The 21,161-nt window shown below is 43.6% G+C and overlaps 1 protein-coding gene across 4 annotated transcripts in view; it reads right to left on the bottom strand.

Annotated features, from left to right (window-relative positions):
- Positions 1 to 413: 413 nt before the first annotated feature.
- The window catches only part of SLC18A1 (solute carrier family 18 member A1), a 320,481-nt gene continuing 299,733 nt past the window's right edge, over positions 414 to 21,161 (bottom strand). For all 4 annotated transcript variants that reach the window (XM_078668076.1, XM_078668075.1, XM_078668077.1 and 1 more), the window contains 4 exons: positions 5,140 to 5,203; positions 4,210 to 4,329; positions 2,769 to 2,902; positions 414 to 623 (listed from right to left, as the gene is read on the bottom strand). In XM_078668076.1, coding sequence (XP_078524202.1) covers positions 510 to 623; positions 2,769 to 2,902; positions 4,210 to 4,329; positions 5,140 to 5,203 — 432 coding nt within the window. In that variant the 3' untranslated portion in view covers positions 414 to 509. The remainder of the gene's footprint in view (positions 624 to 2,768; positions 2,903 to 4,209; positions 4,330 to 5,139; positions 5,204 to 21,161) is intronic.

The following is a 21,161-nucleotide window of genomic DNA, read 5'->3' on the forward strand; positions in this document are numbered from 1 at the left end:
GCCTTTAAGGACTAGTTTTTGTAATTTATGCGATCACTCTGGTAAGTAATCCCGCATTGAGATTCAGTCTTCACCCTCAGTTCTGATTAGAATTCTTCAGTTACATGTACACGATCCTGGTGTGAACCTGTAGCCATCCATCTCTGAAGATAACTTTGCCCATTGTACACAGTAGCCTCTATGCTTCCTGCTTGACCATTGACGTTGTGGAAGTGAAGAAAGGAGGGAGGAGGTCTGTGATATTTCTCTGAAATGCACACATTCCTTAATCTGAGATAGACATTTCTAAACCATGTCAAAGTACAAGGCATTGATGGGCACTTGGTTTGTGAGCATATAATTTGTTTTCCCATGCAGGTTTCAATCAGTGAAGAACTCACTTCTCACCCGTTCTTCTCACTCAGAACCAATGATTTTGACAAATAGAGTTTATTTGGTGTTTTATGACATATGTATTATCTGGCAAACAAGGATCAGTTACAGAGCAGAAAGAGAAGAACAAATTGAGTCTACTCTTCACTTGCTTCTTCCTCGTCACTGGGATCAGACAGTGGAAGCTCCCGGAGGTTCTTCTGAGTCATGTAGCATTTAGTGTCCATTAGACATTCCGCATTTAAAATGGCCTGCAGGCAAAAACATTACAGTTATTATCATTAGGTGAGCCTTGAGGAACTGAGAGTGTGGATAACATTTAGATAATTCCCTGATCATGGAGTGGAAAACATTTGTTCACAGCCAAGATATTGGGGAGAGGAAACTTTATACTCACGAGAAGTGAAAATGTGGCATGATCTCACTTTATCATTACCTAATATGATTTTTTTCCTGGAATATCTTGTGCTAGTACTTTACAAATGTACGGACGCAAGGTTTTATTTGACTAATATTTATATGTTTCTGCCTAAAAAGCATTGCTTAGAAATATAACCTGCAGTTGAAGGATAGTGTAGTTGAGTTGTAGCCTTCATAAATCACCAATGGCCTCTTAACAACCATCTAGCTCACATTTCATTTGACAGAAGTCAGGAAATGACAAGAAACAAATTTCCCCTAGAAGCACTGGGGCCCTCATTTACAAAGATGTTGTGTCAGGTTAGCATTACTTTTTTTTAACTCAGACCCGATGCAAAATCCAGGTTGGAATTTACAAATCAATGCAGACAGCTATTTGTGTTATTTTGTACCCAAAAATAACGCAACACACATTTGGTGAGTGGTGCATGGGAGTTCCTGTGCATCTACCCATGGATTTTGATGCAAATTCATTTCTACAATGAATTGTAGACACAAATTTGCATCAATATACTGTGTATCTCAGAGGTGGGCGTAACAAGGAGAAATATTTGTATTTCTCCTCGTGTTTTCCTCTTTGCATGTGTCCTGCATTCTGCAACACACATGCAAAGAGGAAATTGCATTAAAGCATCATTTTTTTTAAATGAATGGGCGCCTTCCTGCACAAAATCTACACTGCCCACAGCGCAGACACTCTTGCACTATGGCCCACACTGGTGCCTCCATTCATGCATTTTGATGCATGGCTGCTGAAGAAGAGAGCAGAAATGCTCCACTTCTTTGGAGATATGGCACAGTTCTACTGTCGCCAGTGCACACAAATCAGTGCCACAACTTTGCTTGCTGCCCGACGTTGCTTCTACTCTGTAAATCAGGACCTAGGTCTATAGAAAACACTTGAAAGTTTAAATCAAGATGGTGGCATATATTCTGTAGGCATCCAAGCCCAGAAAAAAGGCTTCAGCAAAAAAGATTGGCTTCCCGAAGATGTCCTGTAAAATCTAAAAAAAAGACCAAATGTGACACAGTGTGAAAACAGTGTCTTACCTAGTGAATAGCGTGTATTCAGTGTCTTAGGGCAGGAATGTGCCAAGTCCAAAGCTGATAAATAGATTAATACCCATATTTTTTAAAGTTGCTTCTTATGGGCACGTAGCCAGTGTTCAAAGCTTGACTTAGCAATATGTTGAAATTCAGAGTGCCTAAAGGTGAGGCATACATATGAATTGTGTAGCAACTCATATTTCTGAGTAAGAGACACGTGTACTACTTCCTAGAAAATACTTCAGAGGCTCCTCTGTTAGGCACACAAAGCTGTAATAATAAGCAAAGTTACTCCTAAGAAATATGAATGTACTGCAGCACTTTGGTAGATAAAAGCACCCACATAAAACGGCAATAAAATTCACATGACACGCTTCTTGTTTCTTGATCCTGGTGATTATGTACCCCCTGAATTCACAAGTAAGAGGATAGCCATAGGAAGAAGTGCAAGCAGGCATTCAGCTATAAGGATACATGCTAAATGTTCTGCCAAGTATCGAATCTTCAGTATTATTGAAAACTGCTGAGATACAATGTAGAAACTCCGGGGCAGATTCACAAAGGTATTTATGTGTTAGTGAAGTAGTACTCCTGTAGTACTACTTGTCATATTGATACACATCTTCGTGAATTGCCCCAAAAACAACTAAAAGGGGAAACATCGGAATATTAGGAGAATATTCATATACAAATTGTTCAAATGGAAACGGACTATGCCCTCTTTGTTGCACTTTCTCTAATGGGGAGTTGGACGATTCTAGGCTCATTCACATTCACAAAAGCATTTATGATTCTATGTAGTTATACTACTGTATCACGATTTAATTTACACAAACATGCCTGAGTGAGTCAGTACCTTTTTGTTGCACTACTGGCTCTTACGAGTCAGTGATCAAATGTAGCTAAGAGCCACTGTTTTAAGGACTCACCATCTTTTCTTCTTTGGTGGGGGGGGTCCGCAGACATACACAGATAGGAGCGTAGGCAATGTTAATGACTCCGATGATGACCATGAGCCATGGAAAGCCTATGGCTTTAACAATGGCACCTCCTGTGGATGGACCTATGGGTAGAGAAACAAATGCTAACAAAATGTTGCATATTTTATTTTTAAGAAGTACATTCTTCAGACGTGTAACAAGAATGCTGCTTGTCCCCTCTGTGCCATCTAGCTGTGTTACATACTAAACATACCGATCTGGATCTTTAAACATTTGTGTTTCAAACAATTCAAAATTCAGCGTATGTATGTAGCACTTTAGCCCCAGAAAGTCATCCAGTCACAAGAAATGCATCAGCCAATGAGCACCTCCCACTGATCTTTATTACTTTATGTGACAGACATATTCTATGAATATCTACCTCATCAAAAGACAGGAGCATTAGTCTCCGTCTGCTATACATTTTGAGTTTACTTTCTAACAAAGAAATAGAAGTAAACATATCAGATATCCTGCAAAAAACATGTTTGAATTAGAAGGAAATTTTGGTTGTCCAAAAAGATGTGGTACAGTTGGACCCGAATTTGGGGCTCAGCCCTAAGCTCTTCTCAATGAATGCAGCTAGGTTTAATTCACTAGCATATAGATTCATCAAAGTCCCGTTTTGCGAGTTTGTAATAGCGATTATTAAGGAATCGCTAATACAGACTCGCAAAACAGGATTCATGTACAAATCGCAATTTATTTTGCGATTCCTACAGCTTCCTTATTTGCGATTAGCTAATTGCTAATCGCAAATAACGAATAACTCCCCATTCATTCCTATGGGCCTAAAGGCCCATAGGAATGAATGGGAAGACATATCAATGTGCGAATCGCTATTAGCGAATCGCATTTTGAGTTTGCGATTTCAAGGGTGCAGGGGTGTCCAAAGGACACCCTGTTGCACCCCTGAAATGATATTGGACGCTGGTGTTAGGCACACACATGTCCCAAGGACATGTGTGTGTGTAACATACAACTTAGAAAAATGCACTTAAGTGCATTTTTCTAAGTTTCTCCGCTATTTACCACGAGGTTTGACTTCGCGGTAAATAGCGGCCCAAAATTGCGAATTCGCAATTTTTAAATGTTTCATGAATTGCATTTAAGGAATCTCTAATTGAGATTCCTTAAATGCAATTCCTCGCAAAATTGCGAATTCTATAATAGCGATTTTTGCATTTGGGATGATGAATCCCAAATGCAAAAATTGCGCTCGAAAAGGGACAGATTCTCAGAATCTGGCAATTTGCGAGCCGATTTTACGTTGATGAATCTACCTGATAATCTTCAAAGATGTTCTTGAGACTGCTGTGACTCCTCATACAGAGATCATGTGTGGATGATTGCATCCTACTACTCATGATGAGAATGTGAAAACTATTACCAATGGCAAAGCCCATGCAGAAAGCCACATCTGCTATGGCATATACGCTCCCATACACGGATGTGTGACGAAGATCAACAAGGTGGCCCATAATGGGTATCATGGAGGAGTCCACCATGCCTAAAAGAGAAAGATTAGAGATTAGACATTAGTCCTGCTACCTGGTTGGATCATTCAAAAAGACAAGGCTCTCATTGTGTACAGTATTTACTACTACCCAGACCAAAGTACTAATGATCAGAAACAAACATCTCATGGTCTATTTGCACTTATATGTCACTGATTAGAGCATTGCAATGGCCATTTTGTTTACACACCTCTGCTCCTATATTTGGCGAGCACGTGGGACTAAGAAATAGTGACTGAAAGTCATATAACGCTGGGTCGGATGCTCGCATTTCAATGCTTGAACGAGATGTTCACATCTCTATTTTAATGTCTGGGGAGTTCAGTTCACTCTTTTTTCACTTTATGGTGTGTAGATGGAGGATAGATATCACCTTTATGTATACACTTTTTCATCACATTAGTTTATGAGTTAGGTTAAATTCTTTTTCTGTCAAGAAAGTGCTGATGATGACAGACTGAGCAAATTGGTGAGTACCAACCAGCAGCTCCATGGATGGTGCTGATGTGAGGCACTTTCCGACCCACCTCACACTTTTTCTTTATTAGAATTGATCAGCCCATTTGAAGACCATTGGCTGATGGGCCTGTGACCTGAACTGGGTGGTTGCTGAGTTTTTAACAACGACTAACACCTATGGGTTCGACATGACTAGATAAATAAACATAACCTTGATACCCATCTGACAGAGATTATTTATAGTTGTTATGTGTTTCTTATAACCAGGCTTTTCTTTCTGTGAAGAACCCAGTGATGAGATCTAATGACCAGGGCAGGTTTACTGTTTGATATGCAAGCATTACCTATAGCAAATCCAAGACCTCCATTTGGGGCAATGAGTCCGTAGATGTTGTTGGCAAATGGAACCTTTAGAGAAAGAGAAGCCAGTGAGATCATACCTCATGTTTTTTCTTCAAAATCTAAGAATTCCTACATGATTATTATGTATGCAAAAATACAATTCCCGATCCGCCAGAGAACAATACAGTCATGGTAATGAATTTCAATGAACACAGAACAGAACAGACGGAGCACACAAAACCCTTGATACCCAGCCAACATCTGCCTACCTCTGCTTGTACTCATTAGCTCAAACTTGATAACCTCTCAACTCTTAAGCACTTGCAGACTAACGTTTGCTCCTAACATCTTTTTTTAATTTCCATTAACTTCTGATTTCTATTTCTCCTCGTCTGAGTGCACTATACATCTTCTCCTGTGGTTACAGCTATTGGTTAAATCTGCAATCTCAAAATTCCTTAGTGACATGACTTTGTCTATTAATTATTTTCCCCTAAGCAGTGCTTAGGCTTCTGTCCTTGTGGTCTTCATCATTTCCTTAGGTACTTATATAGTCAATGCTACAATTACAATGACAAATAACAACAGAATAGGTATTATTCTGCTACATACATACAGAGATACAGTGTGGCATATGTAAAAGTCCATATTGCTTCTGGAGCACCACCTTTTTTGGCGTTCAGGTGGCATAGTGCCATTTTCAATATTTACAAGGTGGCGCTAACCCACATAGCATGGCTTAACGCCACCTTGTAAATATGCCTCTTTCCGCTGCAATCTTCTGCAGCAAAGGGGCGTGCATTTGGGTGTTGCTGTGGGTGTTGCACCACAACACCCATTGTTTTTTCACACTGCCCTAGATTTACAAGGAGGTGTAAGCGCAAAAATAAAATAATGGCATGCAAAAGCAGGTGCTAGAATGGCGCACAAGGAGTAATGCTTTTATTTCTCCTCATTTTTGCTTTTTCTATGTGTTACACACAGAAAAAGCAAAAAGCCATTAATGATCGTTTATGTGAAGTAAGGTGTTCCTTCCTGCACATAAACGATCATTAAATAATGAAGATTTGCTACTTTTATGTGTGCTGCAGAAATAGCCATTATGGATTGTTGATGTGCAGGAAGGGACACCTTCCTGCACATAAACAACCATTCCCTACAGCACAGGCACCCTGGGTGCTTGCATTAGATCCAGGCAGCAAATTTTTGCGCCAGTGCTAGGGAAAACACTGGGGTGCGCTGTATTGTAGTAAATACCTGTGTAATGGAAATGTCAGAGCGCGGTGCTGACTAATTTGCATATTTGGTGCAGCTCTGCGCTCTGACATTTCCTAGTAAATGTGCCCCCGTATGAGTTCCTTTATGCCCTTTCACTTCTGAAGATCTTGAGCAGTTGAATTAAAACATGTATAAAAAGGATGCTAATTGAACACTTACCCATAATACCAGAAACTCTGTGGGCAGGGGAATAACAGGAATTACACATTTTGGGGGCATACCATGCAGGAATAATTTCAACCGTGCTGCTTTAGACGATAATTTCTCCTGCTTTAACAACTTACCTCTTTCAGTAGCTTTGGCCAAGCATATGACTTATTTTGAAAGAATGGATGGCAAGGAAGTCTGCTCTAAACATCGGGTTGTACCAGTGGCGTAACATTAGCCCCGCAGTGTGTGGGGGGATCCTCGCTCCTGGAGGGTCCCCTCTGGCACTGTGCAAGGGCGGCAGGTCCCTGGCCTCAGAACTCCAGACTGGGTCCCCGGGAGGGCTGGGGCCTCTCCATGTCATTTGCAGAGGGGCCCTCTCAAGTTTCTTTATGCAACTGTGTCATACTGCTGAATATCGACACCAAAAATATCTAGATACATGAAACAACACTCGAAAGCACCCACTGGGAGAGGAGCAAGGAGCGAGAAGGAGCATGAAGTGGTGGTCAGTAAGAAGGGCGAACCTGAGGGCAGACGGTGGTGCGAAGGGAGCGCTTCACTCATTGCAAGCTTACAGTAAGCTCACAATAGGCTCACACACAAAAAAAGGAACTCTGCAGGTACCAGTGCCACAAGACAAGCAGACAAGGATACACCAACCAAAAAGTGACAGTGTGCCCCCGAGCACTAGGAGATCTCATACAAGCAAGAGAAGAAAACCCGAGATCGGCACACAATCTCCTTTTCCACTGCTAAGGGGCAACCAACAATCGCACAGTAGGGGAGCACAAAGCTCTGACCTAGACGGCAGCTTGGCACTAAAAGGAGCCCTCCACCAACAGAACCAACAAATAGTGCAACTTACGCCATCATACAGGAGGTCGTGGAAGGTGTTTCCCAGCGGGACAAGCTCTGCACCAGCTAAAAGAACATAAGGGAAGGCACGCAGTTGAAGATGAGTAGGCTGCCAATCTGGAAGGGACCTACAGAGAAACTCAATAGAACCCCAATAGATGAAAGCGAACCGCAGTCAACACTAAAGCCATAGCAGACCAGGGGCAGTGCAATTTTGCAACACCAACACCAAGAAAAACAGAGACTCACAAACATGGCGGAGAGGGAATCAAGGCTCCAGCAACAGCTTAAAAAGAACAAAGGAGAACCTGCGATATCAGACTCACCACTTAAACAGAAACCAGACATCAACGGCACCCTAGAGATGATCCTAAAAAAACTGGCAGATGTATGTGACCTGGCCAGGACCACAAAGCAAACCACAGACGCGATACAATTAGATAAAGCAGTGGTCAGGACCGACATGCACACAGTTAATAACAGACTCACTGCTGCAGAACAAAGAATAAGTGATATTGAAGACACTGGCCTAAGCTCAAACAAGGAGCTGAGGAACTTGACAAAAATTACAGCTACACTTCAGAGACAAACTGCGGAACTGGAAGACAGCAACCGGTGGGGGAACATCCATAGTCTAGGAGTCCCGGAGGGGGCCAAAGACAAGGCTTGGCCTTTCTCGAATATATGGTCCCTAAGCTCACAAACCTAAAATTCGATGGTCAATTTGATCTAGATAGGGCATACAGGGTCCCCACCTTCCAATCCACAACAAAGAGTGTGGCCCGACCAATAATATGCAAGCCTCTGAGATCACAGCACACGGAAGCCATCTTCAACTTTGCGCGTAAAAACCACCAGATCTCATGGAATGGGCAGTAAATCACATTTAGGCAGGACTATCTAAACCCACGGTGGATACTAGAAAGGGTTTCCTTGCCGTGCGAGACAAACTGAGAAAAGAAAAACATACAGTTCTCTTTTATTGGCCCGCCAGATTCAGGATAAGCGACAGCGGCTGTTCCCACATTTTCGACGAGCCTAAGGAGCTGGCCAAATTCCTGGATGGCCCGACAGCCCAAGAAATGGAGACTTCACAAGCCGGGTCCAGCAAAAGGAGAGCCTCACCTGAGCTGGGGAGTGAATGAACCTGTACGAGCCGGCACAAGAGACTTACAGCCTAATGCTACCTCATCAACCACTATCTACCTCATCAAATACCTCATTAGCTACCTTTACCTCAATACACACATGAAGTCTTCCACACCTGATGTCTTGACCTACGGATCAACGAACAATCGCCGCCGGCTGCGGCGGCTTCTCAACGCTCGACACTCGATGATGGCTTTCAACACAAGAGACAATCTGAATATCCTTTATCCTGTACAGAAGCTGGGACAATTGCAGGGATAAGTAATAAGAGAGGGGGGTCATAAACATAGAAATGGCATAACTAATGAATAATAAGCAGCTAGATAACTCTAGACTCTCTTGGGATCATAGAGACATGGAAATACAAATTAGTTTAGTTATCCTCGAGAGACGGGACAGCGACCCTGTTGTCGCACACCCAACATATGTTGCTTTTGTGACGGGGAGGGGCGGAAGGGGGAGGGGGTCGCTCAGCTCTTTGCTTTCTATATTCTCTATCTTGCTTTTCACTTTCACCTATTTTTTCTCTACACTAGGGTTCTAGCAAGTACTGATAACCTATGTATTTGAGAGACCTAACATAACTTTCCACACAAATACGACACGCAGTCTACACAAAGCTCACAAGTGGCCGCTAACCATACCGTACGGGGTGTGTAGGGGGGCAAGTACCACCTTCCAGTTCAGGCCCCTGAGATAATATAACCACGTTTTTGGGTATCTAGAGTAGACACACCAGACATGCCGTACCATAGATAATGGCCCGCAATAATACTCTCAGCCTGGCTTCTGACCTAAATATAGTATCCCTCAATGTCAAAGGGCTCAACCACCTCATTAAATGCAGGAAGATCCTAGACTACTTGGCTTAAACTAAGGGAGATGTAATCCTATTACAAGAGGCCAAATTCTGCTTGGAGGATGCCAGGCTTGTGAAAGGCAACTGGATCTCACAGATGGCTTGCTCACCTGCCGAAAGGAAGAAGCTAGGGGTCATCACACTGTTATCAAAAAGATCCAATCTAACAATAGAATCACAATACCATGATGAAGAGGGTAGACTTCTGGTCACACATCTGAGAAGGGGAGAGGAACTAATCCACGTAGCTAACATATACGGCCCATACACGGATGACCCAACCTTTTGGGAAGTAGTATCACACAAACTAGATCGCTTCCCCCAGTGCGACTTCATGGTGGTGGCGGGGGATTTTAATATCCCACTGGACCATATAATGGATAGAAAGTCATCCTGCCAATATCAGCCGATGAATGCACGCATCACACTCAAAAATATTTGCTCTAACTTCAACCTTAAGGACCCATGGCGCCTCCAGCACCCAGACACTAGGGACTACACATTCTACTCCAACCACAGAACTTGTACAGCAGGATAGACTACATACTAATCTCAGGGCCCCACACACATCTAATTGAACACTCTGAGATAGTGCCTAGATTAGTTTCAGACCATTCATGTATTAGCCTAAAGCTAGCGGCTGCCACAATGAAACCGTACCCGGGAGGAGGCGATTTCACAGCGACGTCCTAACAGTCCCCGCGAACAAAAAAAAGATTGAGGAGGTCATAACGGACTATCTCAGACACAATCACTCCCCGGGGACTAGTACTACCACACTATGGGACGCCCTGAAGGCTACCATTATAGGCACAATAATTGAAATAAAATCCAAAATAAACTAAAACGCAAACCTGCAGCTGACACAGCTCGAGCAGGACATTAAAGGCCTAGAAACGGACCATGCCAGGGCCACTTAGGATACCAAACTACTAGCAGACCTAACCAAAAAAGAGTATGAATACAACAAAATCCTCAGTGAGAGAGTGGGACTGTGGTTTAACAAATACAAGGCCCTTAACCTATGCAAAGCAAATAAAGCGGGGAAACTGCTTGCCTCCTACCTAAAACACAAACGCAACCAATTTACCGTCTCATCCATCACAGACGCAAACAAAAAAACCCACACAAGACACAAAGACATCCCCAAGACATTTCAAGAGTTCTACCAGGAACTACACGAAAACCACAAGACCATGGATCTAGAGGCATGCACAAAATACCTCAAAAGACTTGGGCTTCCACAGCTAACCAGTGAAGAGGCACGGTGATTACGGCAAGAAATTAGCTTATCGGAGATTGAAATGACAGTCAAATCAATGAAAGGTAACAAAGCCCCCGGGCCGGACGGGTACACAGCCACCTTCTACAAGACCTTCCTAGAGCATCTGAAACCTACCATGAAGCAGGTCTTTTACCACTGTGCAGATAAAGGGACTGTGTCTCAATCCATGTCTGAAGCCAACATAATAGTCATCCCAAAGGAGGGTAAGGACCATCTGTCACCCAAAAACTACAGAGCCATATCCCTTATTAATGTGGACTGTAAAGTATACGCAAAATTCTTATCAACCAGACTCAATTTGTGTTACTCAACCTGATAAGCAACTCCCAGGTAGGGTTCCTACGTACGCGGATGTCTAACGACAATACTAGACTTCTCTGCCACATACTGGAGCATATGACCATAAAAGCAGAGCCAGCAGTAGCCATTACCCTTGATGCAGAGAAGGCCTTTGACAGAGTCTCCTGGTCCTGCCTGGAGCGATGCAGGCAATTTTTCAACTTAGGGGAAGGGTATATACGGATGGTGATGGCCTTGTATGGGGACGCAAAAGCCCGTATTGTCATTAACGGGTCCCTCTCCAAACCACTCACACTACAACAAGGCACAAGACAGGGCTGCCCACTATCCCCCTCGCTATTTTTGCTGGCACTGGAGCCCCTGATTGAAGACATCAAGATAAACACGAAAATAGAAGGGGTGGATGCTAATGGAGTGGAAATAAAACTTGCCGCATACGCGGATGATATACTAATAGTAACAGAGCAACCAAAGAACTCAATTGTGGCCCTAATAGACACCGTAGGAGAATATTCTGGGCACTCAGGAGAAAAACTCAACAGGGATAAATCAGAATGCAAACCACTGAACATACATTGCACTAGGGACATCCTAGGAGGGTCAGGTTTAGTCTGGCAAACTGGATTTATCAAATATCTAGGTATACACTTTAGGTGTGAATTAATGAGTACAATAGGCCACAACGAGAAACTGTAGCTAGAAAAGATAAATAAACTCCTGGAGGCCTGGTCCTCAAAATTCATAACGCGGTGGGGCCGAATTGAGATGATCAAAATGATGATCACCCCAATGATTAACTACCTGATCACCATGCTCCCACTCCTACTCACAGATGACTTTCACCACAAGATAGACATCCTGATCTCTAAATTCCTTTGGCGAGGGAAGAAAGCATGAATAAGCATAAAAAAACTAAGATTAGAGAAAAACCTAGGAGGGGTAAACCTGGCAGACTTCAGAATATTCCAAGTTGTGTTCGTGGCAAAGCAAGAGTCTTACTGGATATCTCCCCCTAACTGATAAACACCAACCTGGCTACAAGTAGAGAGGGCCATCCTGAACAACCTGGACCCCCTGGCGCTGTTAACAGCAAATAAACATATTCACGCCACCAAGTCCATCTTTAAAAGCATAAAACTTGCTTTACTAAAGATAGATAAAAAAGTTAGAGCAGCATCAGGGGCTCTAAGTTGGAGTCACTCTGGGCCAACAGTAAGATCCCATACAAGGGAAAATGCCTAACGTTTGACACATGGATAGAGAAAGGTATTCACCACCCATACCAACTAGAAGATGGGGTATATCCCGTCACTTTTGCAGATCTGAAGTCTAGGCATAACCTAACCGACATTGATCTCTACAACTTTTTGAAAATCAAAACGGCCCTGTCCAAAATCAAACTATTGCCCGCACAGCCGTCAATCTCCCAGTACATGGCAAACATAAACAGACTAGGGCACCAGGTCTCACACCTTTACAAACTCCTACGCCCAAAATCCACCAAACCTAACAATAAGACAATTAACTATTGGGAAACACAAACCAAAAACACACTTAATGATCAAGAACTTGCAACACTATGGATCTTGGCCTCACGTAATAAAATCTCCCCGATGCTCTCACAAACAAAATTCTGGCTACTCCATAAGGCCTTCTGGACCCCGGCACGCGTATTCTCAATAGGTATCAGGGACAACACACTATGCTAGAACTGCACCAAGGAAAAAGGGGACATAGCACACCTTATCTACCAATGCCCAACTCTCAAAACATACTGGGAATACATCTTTGGTTTTATAAATAGGGTACTGGGCTGCACATTAACAACTGATTTTTCCTCTCTCGCCACTGCATTTATGACCGCAGAACTAAGATCAGAGTACGATAAGGACCTACCAGACCTGCTGCTGACCGCAGCGGTGAAAATGGTCCTAGCAAATTGGAAAGACACAAGTAGAACCTCATACAAAGGCTGGTTCAACTGGATTACACACCTCAGAGGTGCAGACAACATTGCACTACAGAACTCACCCTGGAGACCAGCAACCAGAGGGATGTGGAAGTCACTCGACACATACCTAGACTTTTACTAACCCCCATGAAACCAATTCTTCCCGGGTGCACACCCCCGACCCCCGTTGAGTGCGGTAAAAAGAACGTAACTGAGCGCAATCACTATAGCCCTACTGATCGGTTGGACTGACTTGTCTCCCTCTCTCCCCACAAGCAAGCCAGTGATGCTTGGCCAGGCGATCATAAGTCTCACAAATACAGAGCCTTTCTTGTGTCCTTCTTTCACCCCTCTCTCTCCTGCTTTTTTCTATCACTTTCTTTCTTTCTCTCACTAAGCCACGTCAGGTGGGGTTAGCCAAGCATATGCTTTGTAGTGACTGTAAACACTGTTGTACAATCTACGAATGGCTAACCTTGTAACAGAAATGCTAATGTCTTTGAATATAAAAAAAATCAATAAAATACTTTGAAATCAGAGTGCACACAAACAACATATAAAGCACTTGAATGGAAAAGTATGAAGTCTAGTTCAATGGAAAAGAGCATGAGCAAGACGAAAACGTACAAATGAAAAAAACTGGGATTTAAAGTAATTTCAAGAGCAATGTCATAAATCCTATTTTGGGGGAAAATAGCTTAAGTGTATAAGACAGAAATGTTGCGGAAAGCAAAACAAAGGTTCATATTCCAAATTGTATGACATGCAGGTTTGTGAACATCTGCAAATCGTAAAGCAGGGGTTTACAAAACTTTGCTCATTTTCTCACTAGAGCAAGTCTGAACTCTGTCATGTTCCTTTTGCTTCCCTGAGATCTTGCAAGCAGACATTATTCATTGTGACTGCAGGTCATACACTCTTTAGCAGAGGTCTTCTCAGCAAAGTAGAATAAAGTTCACTTCAGGGCTGCATATATTATCTGAGTTGTACCACTGCTACTTCTGGCATGACCAAAGTTTGACAACTCCACATCAAAGAACTGGTTGAAAAGATTCTCCCATCTAAAAGATGAAATGCTTTGGTCATATTCTTCCTGTATGTTTAGGTCCTAGAAGTTGGGCTGTTGGGTACTACAGTTCCATGTACTCATCTCCTGATTACCTGACTATGCAAGCTAGTCAAAAATGTGTAGCTATGGCTCGTATAGCGATTCACCATGAGAGCTCAACAAAAGATTGGTGATTGATGTGGGCCACTCCAGGGCTGAAGAACCACATGTCTTAAAAATAGCTTGTGGTTCAGCAGCCCTGCTGGTTTGGCGGTGCAGTGCTGTGGTGCCGTGATGGCATGATGTGTATATGGGGGTTTTCCAAATTCTCAAGTGAAGGATTTGAGCCATTATAAGTCTGATGTTGCTTCTGTTTTTTGTCTGTGGTGATAGAGCTAGAGATTCTGTACTTCTAAATGTTCTGTTGGTATTGATGCAGAATCCATAAGTGAAAACACTGCCACCATCGCTGAAACATAGTAACCTTTCAGATCGTATTAATTTGAGCCATAAAAAAAGAAAACCCCTAGGCAACAGTCTCATCCCTCATATGCTTGATCCAGATCACAGAAAAGGTTTTAGATATTAAGAAGAAGGGGGTGTCCCTTTAAACCATAGAACCCCTATTTCCAGTAGTCACATTCTAACACACAGGCCCGCAACACCCATTGGACTCAAAGGGCTTCAGCCCCCCCCCGTCGTATGTGGCAGCCCGGAATGAGACAGCTTCCCGGGCACACACGCAGCCCCACATGAGCACTTCACAGGTCTTTAAAAGACCGTTTGCATGTTAATAAGGCCTTGCTGTTGTTTCACCCCTTCTAAGAGTCCCTGCAGCTTCAGTCTGTATGTTGCTTAAAGCTACAGCCCCCCGAAAAAAAAATCTAGCCCCCCCCCCCCGAAATTTGGCTCTGGTTGCGCCTCTGCTAACACATGTACCCCTTCCTACTCATAACCCCTGTCAGTCTGTCACACTGTTTTATGGTCATTCCATCCCAACAGAGACACACAAGGTAGATCCCCTGGGGGGTGGGTTATAAGGCACAAACTAGACCCGAAGGTATCAGAGCGCTTTACATGAGCACCAGTTGTGTTACAGACTGACACCTAAAATTTTGTTAGGCACAGGGAAATTAGGTGATTTGCCAAGAATCACAGGATGTTGAGCGTCCCTGCCGAGACTCGTATCCGGTTCCCCAGCTTCGAGGTCGTCCGCCCTAGCCATTAGGCCACATCCCATGGGGCACAGATCTCACACATGGCTGAGATTGTTACACTTGTGGGGGACAGGCATTTGCTGTAGGCATGCGTAATCAAGGGATGTTCGGGATGGACTCTCCTTGTTACAGGCGAAAGACATGCGAATGTGAAACACACTGATTTGATTTAATCTCAGGTGACACGTGCACCTTTAAGAATCCAAAACCTTGTCTCCGAGAGGCTCATGCAAGTTATGAAGCCCAATTGACCTATCCAAATTTCAGGTGACCTTTGCACCTTTAGAAAGCCTTAGGCCTCGGCTCTAACGGGTCTCATTGAAAGACTCAAGATAATTTGAGGATTAATACTCCCTTGACTGTGGAACTAGCTGCCCCTACCAATTGGTGTCTCCTGTGTATTTATCATCCTGGTGAGGACCCTGTTTTGAATTACACATGCTTAGGGGGTAGAAACATCAACAAAATAACATATGTGGACTGTTTTTTATATATTGATGATGGACAGCAACATGCACTCCATGGGTGCTGACTCGAAATATCCTACTATTCCAATCAGCCACATCTATATATTTCTGTACATAGCACATATGCACCTCTTGCACCAATAGTTACTTTCTCTGAGCCATCACTCTCTAGTAGCACCTGACAATTGTTTTAAATCTAACGAATTGAATTGTAAGTTTCTTAAACTAAGTTGTATAAAATACATGGATAATTTTGAGTTAATTGTGTTAGAGATGTTTGTACCCTTATCCTAACACCTTTTTGTGGGAGTCAAGAGCTACACTGCCCCCACAGAGACCACTTTTTTGTTAAATAAAATCTATGGGTTGTGACAGTTTTGGGAGGAGGATGTGGCGATGGTATTCTTGAGCAGTTTAAGGCGGTTTTCTTTTACTGTTGTCTCGGTGTCTCTGGGCTGTCGACTCTCTGTCTCCATAAGGATCCCTTTTATTGTCATTTTGATGTCTGTGTTGTGCTTCATTTGGCTGTTTTGACTGAGAGAAACGCTTTCAAATTAGAATCCAGAGAGGACCAACTCGTTTTAAATGTGGTTCATCATACTACTTGGAGCTGGCAGGGAATGGTGCTGGAACCATGGACCATTGTTCCTACAAATGTTTGTGGTGAATATTTATTTGTAGCTCTAGTGTAGTGCATATCGTTGCAAGGCATTCTGGGCACCATCCTGAATATGGCAGCAGGATTTAGCGAGGTGGACCTGGACAATGAACAGCAGACAGATTTGGCTCAGTTCGGTTCTACAATAACAGATCTTAAAGTTTCTGTGCCCATGTAGTTCCTATTGATAGGACAGGATATCTAAGCTGTGGTGGTTTTATTTTGTTTCATGTACTCTAAGCTTAATGTTTGGTTCGAGATGCCATTTACATGACGTATGATTGGGGACATGACTGTAAGACCTTAATTTTTATGATAGATTAAAATACACCAGTTCATTAGGATGACATTGAATGTACAGTTTGCTTTTTTTCCTTGTGCTTATTAATAGTTCAAAAGTTCCATGTGTGCAAATTCCTTCCCCTCAAGAAGAAATGTTAATTGGGCTTAGCTGTTATTCGACTTTCTCCTCTCAGCACTGATCTCACGGGCCGCACCTGGACTCTCCCTTATCTGTACCCTATGATACCTCTGCAGTGTTAGGGGCTGGGCCACAGGTACCTGTCTCTGTTGTACGCTCGTTCGTCAGGACAAGGACCAACCTCACGCTAATCTCTACCTACTCTCAGCAGAGCTTCTACTTTCTCTCTCTCTCTCTCTCATACACACACTTGCACACACGCTCTCTCTTCACCTCTCTAACTCCTTCTATTTCTCTCTCTCTCTCTCTCTCTTCTTTTAACAACTTCGCTGCGGCGGCTATTCCGCCGCAGCGCTAACGGTCGCGGGGGGGCACGCGGCTCACCTGCGCTGGTGACAGAACCGTTCCATCACGGCTCGTGGGTGAGCTGTGCTTGTGACGGAATGGTTCCGTCACAGCCCCGCCCGCTTAATGAAACGCGCCGCGCAGGCGCGAAATCAGCGTCGCGCAGGCGCGGCGGCCGGGCCGTGACGGAACCGTTCCGTCATGAGCACAGCCCACCCGAGGGGCATGACGGAACGGTTCCGTCAATAGCGTCGAAGGTGTTAATGTTTGTATCCATTCTCAGGCCCATGTGCCAACCCCTATCTGATCTTTGCACACGCACGCTAACGTCCTGCTGAGAGACCCACTCTTATCGGCACCTTCAGCAGTGCTGGCTGGTTAAAAGTCATTTCCTGCATCCCTTTCCCAATATCAGGCGTTCATATCTGAGCACTGCCTGGTGTCCAGAGCACACCGAACATGGGATATATTCCGCCTGTGCAGGCTGCTGGGCAGAGAGAGCGAGCACGGATTCCCTTAAGGGCTAACCTTCAAGTGAATAAATGAAATGTGTCCAAACAAAGAGTCTTCTTATTCCAGAACCTGCATTAAGCATTAAGCAATCCATCAGCTGTTTCTAAATAGCATTTACCACATCTGGCACATCATGTCCTGAAGACCTTATAGGATTGATCTGGCATTAGCTGCTCCCTCTTTCGTTAGCTGTTCCTTGTTCGCCCTTTACCCCTATTACTTTTCTCTTTTTCTTTCACGCAAGCATTTTCGCACTTGTAATTGTTTTTTCGTTTTTGTCCTTCCTTGTCTGTCTATATGTTTCTCCTCTATTCATTTACCTCTATACCTGTTTTTCCCTCTTTTTCTTTCTTCTTCCCTCTCATAGTCTCTCTCTCTCTCTCTCTCTCTCTCTCTCTCTCTCTCTCTCTTTCGCTCTCACACTCTTCCTTTCGGTTATTGCCTCACATCCCCCATTTACACATTCTCTTCCGTTTGGTTTCTCGCCATCCCCTCTCTCATTGGGCCTGATTCACAGAACTAAATTAAGACAAAATCCTAAACTTACTACTTTTGGTATTCACAGAAGGTGTTTAGTAGTAGTAAAGTTAGAATTTTGTCTTAAATCTGTCTTAAGTCTGTCTTAAGTCTGAGTTAAGTCTGTCTTAAGTTTGTCTTAAGACTGTCTTAAGTCTGTCTTAAGTCTGTGTTAAGTCAAACTTAAGACAAAATACTAACTTTACTACTACTAAATGTTTTCTGTGAATACCAAAAGTAGTAGGGCAGACTTAAGATAGACTTAAGACAGACATAAGACAGACTTAAGACAAACTTAGAACAGACTTAAGAAAGTCTTAAGACAAACTTACTGATTTTGGGCTCAGCTTATGACGAAGGCTGTACTCTCCCAGAAATTTATATATTTCTTCTTTATTTGAACTGCCACGACTTTGGAAGATATCGATTCAATTTAATGATAGACGAAATGAGCGTTTGAAGAGATTATGACGCCATTTAGTCTGATATAGTACCATATCACAGACAGGTCATACATGGAATGTGGAGCAGAGGCGTAGCTAGAGCTTCTGGTGCCCGGGGCTACCCCCAGATTGCCGCCCATGGCAGGTAGTGGCGGGGAGGGGGTGGGATCTGGGTAAAAATTACCGCGAGCAGCAGGGGTGGATTGGCAGGGTTTAAGTTAAAACGCCACTCTATACTCCACTGCATTAAGAAAGGGCGTGAAACTGCTGTGTAAGCATAGAGCAAACCTCAAAGGTCAAGTCTCAGTTGATGAAGGCCCGCCAGCACTAAAATGGTAGCTAAACGCATTAGTAAATGTATCCCTACCTCCTCTTTTCACCACTCCATACTTAACTGCTGCTACAAGACCACAGCAGTAAAACCACATACTAGACATCAAGCACAACACCAAACAACTCCCACATAGGTCATGCTCTACCCCCACCCTGTCCACCACCAGAGCAGAAAAAACACTTTTACGCCCTAAACAATGGCATTATGAGTGGGGGAAGAAGCCTGGACGCCTTCTGGCCTGGCAGGCTCACCAACAGGAAGTATCCTGTGCTATACTGGCTATCCTCCACACAGACAGTACACCCTAAAAGCACCACTGGACATCTTGGAGGCTTTCAGCTCTTACTATGCAGCCCTCTACACCTCGGAAACCGTTAGTCCTACTACTGTCATCGAACACTTTTTGACATAACATATCCTACCTAATCTTTCCCCAACGCAACGGTCACAACTCGATCTCCCCATGACTGAGGACTAGGTCATGGAAGTTATAAGGGGGAAGCCATTCAACAAAGTTTTACAAATGCAGACATAGGGTCCACTTTTCGAGCATGAGTGCGGAAGCGGTACATTCAGTCGACAGCGAGAGTGACGTGTAATTGTCATGTATCTCCACCCTTCACTGTCCATAGTGGCACATGACATGGGTGCCCCTTCTTCCCATTGCTGTTTATCATAGTTTTAGAACCCTTGGCAATTGCTATCTGTAATTCCCACAACTTTCATGGCATAATGACGCAGGGTGGGATGCACAAAGTATCATTGTATGTGGAAGACATCCTGGTTACCCTCTCAAACCTGAAGTCATCGCTTGATAGTATCTAGAAGCCAACTGCAGCACAATGGTGGGTAGTTAGTTGTTTTTGAAACAATTAATAAAGAAGAATTAAAAAAACACAAGAAAAAATAACTTTAACTTGCATGTTCGTGTTCTATTAAGGACAAAGTTGAAAAGATCATTGGCACTCATGTGTACACTCGGAAAGGTGGCACAGCGATACAAAAGTGGATGATGGACGGAGAGTTTGAGCAAATCAAACACTCACCCCCAGTCATCTGATCTGGGTTTAAACCATCACCATTCTTTAGCCCACTCAGCCACCCCATTTCAGACATGGCCATATGCAAATCAGTCTGACCCTGTGCCTCATGGGAACAGTCCAGCCCGAACTGCCAAGCCATGTCTTCCATGGACTGGAAACAAGCATCCTGGGACCAGTTTCGGATTCATAATCCTCATCAGCCAGGCTATTTTGAATCCAGTGGCCAAGTGAGCAAGGGACTCACGTCTGAGCATACCCTGCCACACTTAGGGTGAACAAAGCGATACAAAAGTGGATGATGGACGGAGAGTTCGAGCAAATCAAACACTCACCCCCAGTCATCTGATCTGGGTTTAAACCATCACCATTCTTTAGCCCACTCAGCCACCCCATTTCAGACATGGCCATATGCAAATCAGTCTGACCCTGTGCCTCATGGGAACAGTCCAGCCCGAACTGCCAAGCCATGTCTTCCATGGACCGGAAACAAGCATCCTGGGACCGGTTTCGGATTCATAATCCTCATCAGCCAGGCGTATTTTGAAAGGTGGCACAGCATACAGCCTTTTTTAAACATGTTTTAAAAAAAGCTCTTTGATAGTGTACCTGCTTTTTTATATTTGTTACTTGCATTTTCTCTCATCATGTAAAGGTTTTAATTAACTGAACATATGAATACTAAATTAACTCCAATAAAAAAATAGCTCTGAGCAGTTTACCAAGCCAATTAATAGGCTTACCCAAAAAGAATTAGTCCTGCAGCACTTCAGTGTGCCCAAAACAGGACCATTTAACACTGATTGTGACATCAATCTGCAGGCGAACTCCCACCTTGTAGGCAGCCTTCAAATCACGGCCACAGATGATGTCGCTGTATGTCTCCCGAGGAACACCTCAGTGTGCACAAAACACGGGAAATTACCCTGGGTTGTGACGTCAGTCTGAAGAGGAATTCAATAAACGGTCACTGGTGCCCGAGCTGTGGAAGGTGAGCAGACCTACAGGGGACGTGACAGCACTGACTGTGTAGATGAACGCTAACTAGTGAAAATCACTCCTAGCCCCCACCTCTGCTTGCATAATGATAGGATAAAACAGAGCTGTGCCAAAATCAGACCTAGCTGCAAAGCAAAGACAACCTGTCACTGGCATCATAATGATGAACAACACAAGAGTGGGTTTTCACAGCAAC

The sequence above is a fragment of the Lissotriton helveticus genome, chromosome 11 (genome assembly GCF_964261635.1).
Source record: "Lissotriton helveticus chromosome 11, aLisHel1.1, whole genome shotgun sequence".
NCBI classification, from domain to species: Eukaryota; Metazoa; Chordata; class Amphibia; order Caudata; family Salamandridae; genus Lissotriton; species Lissotriton helveticus.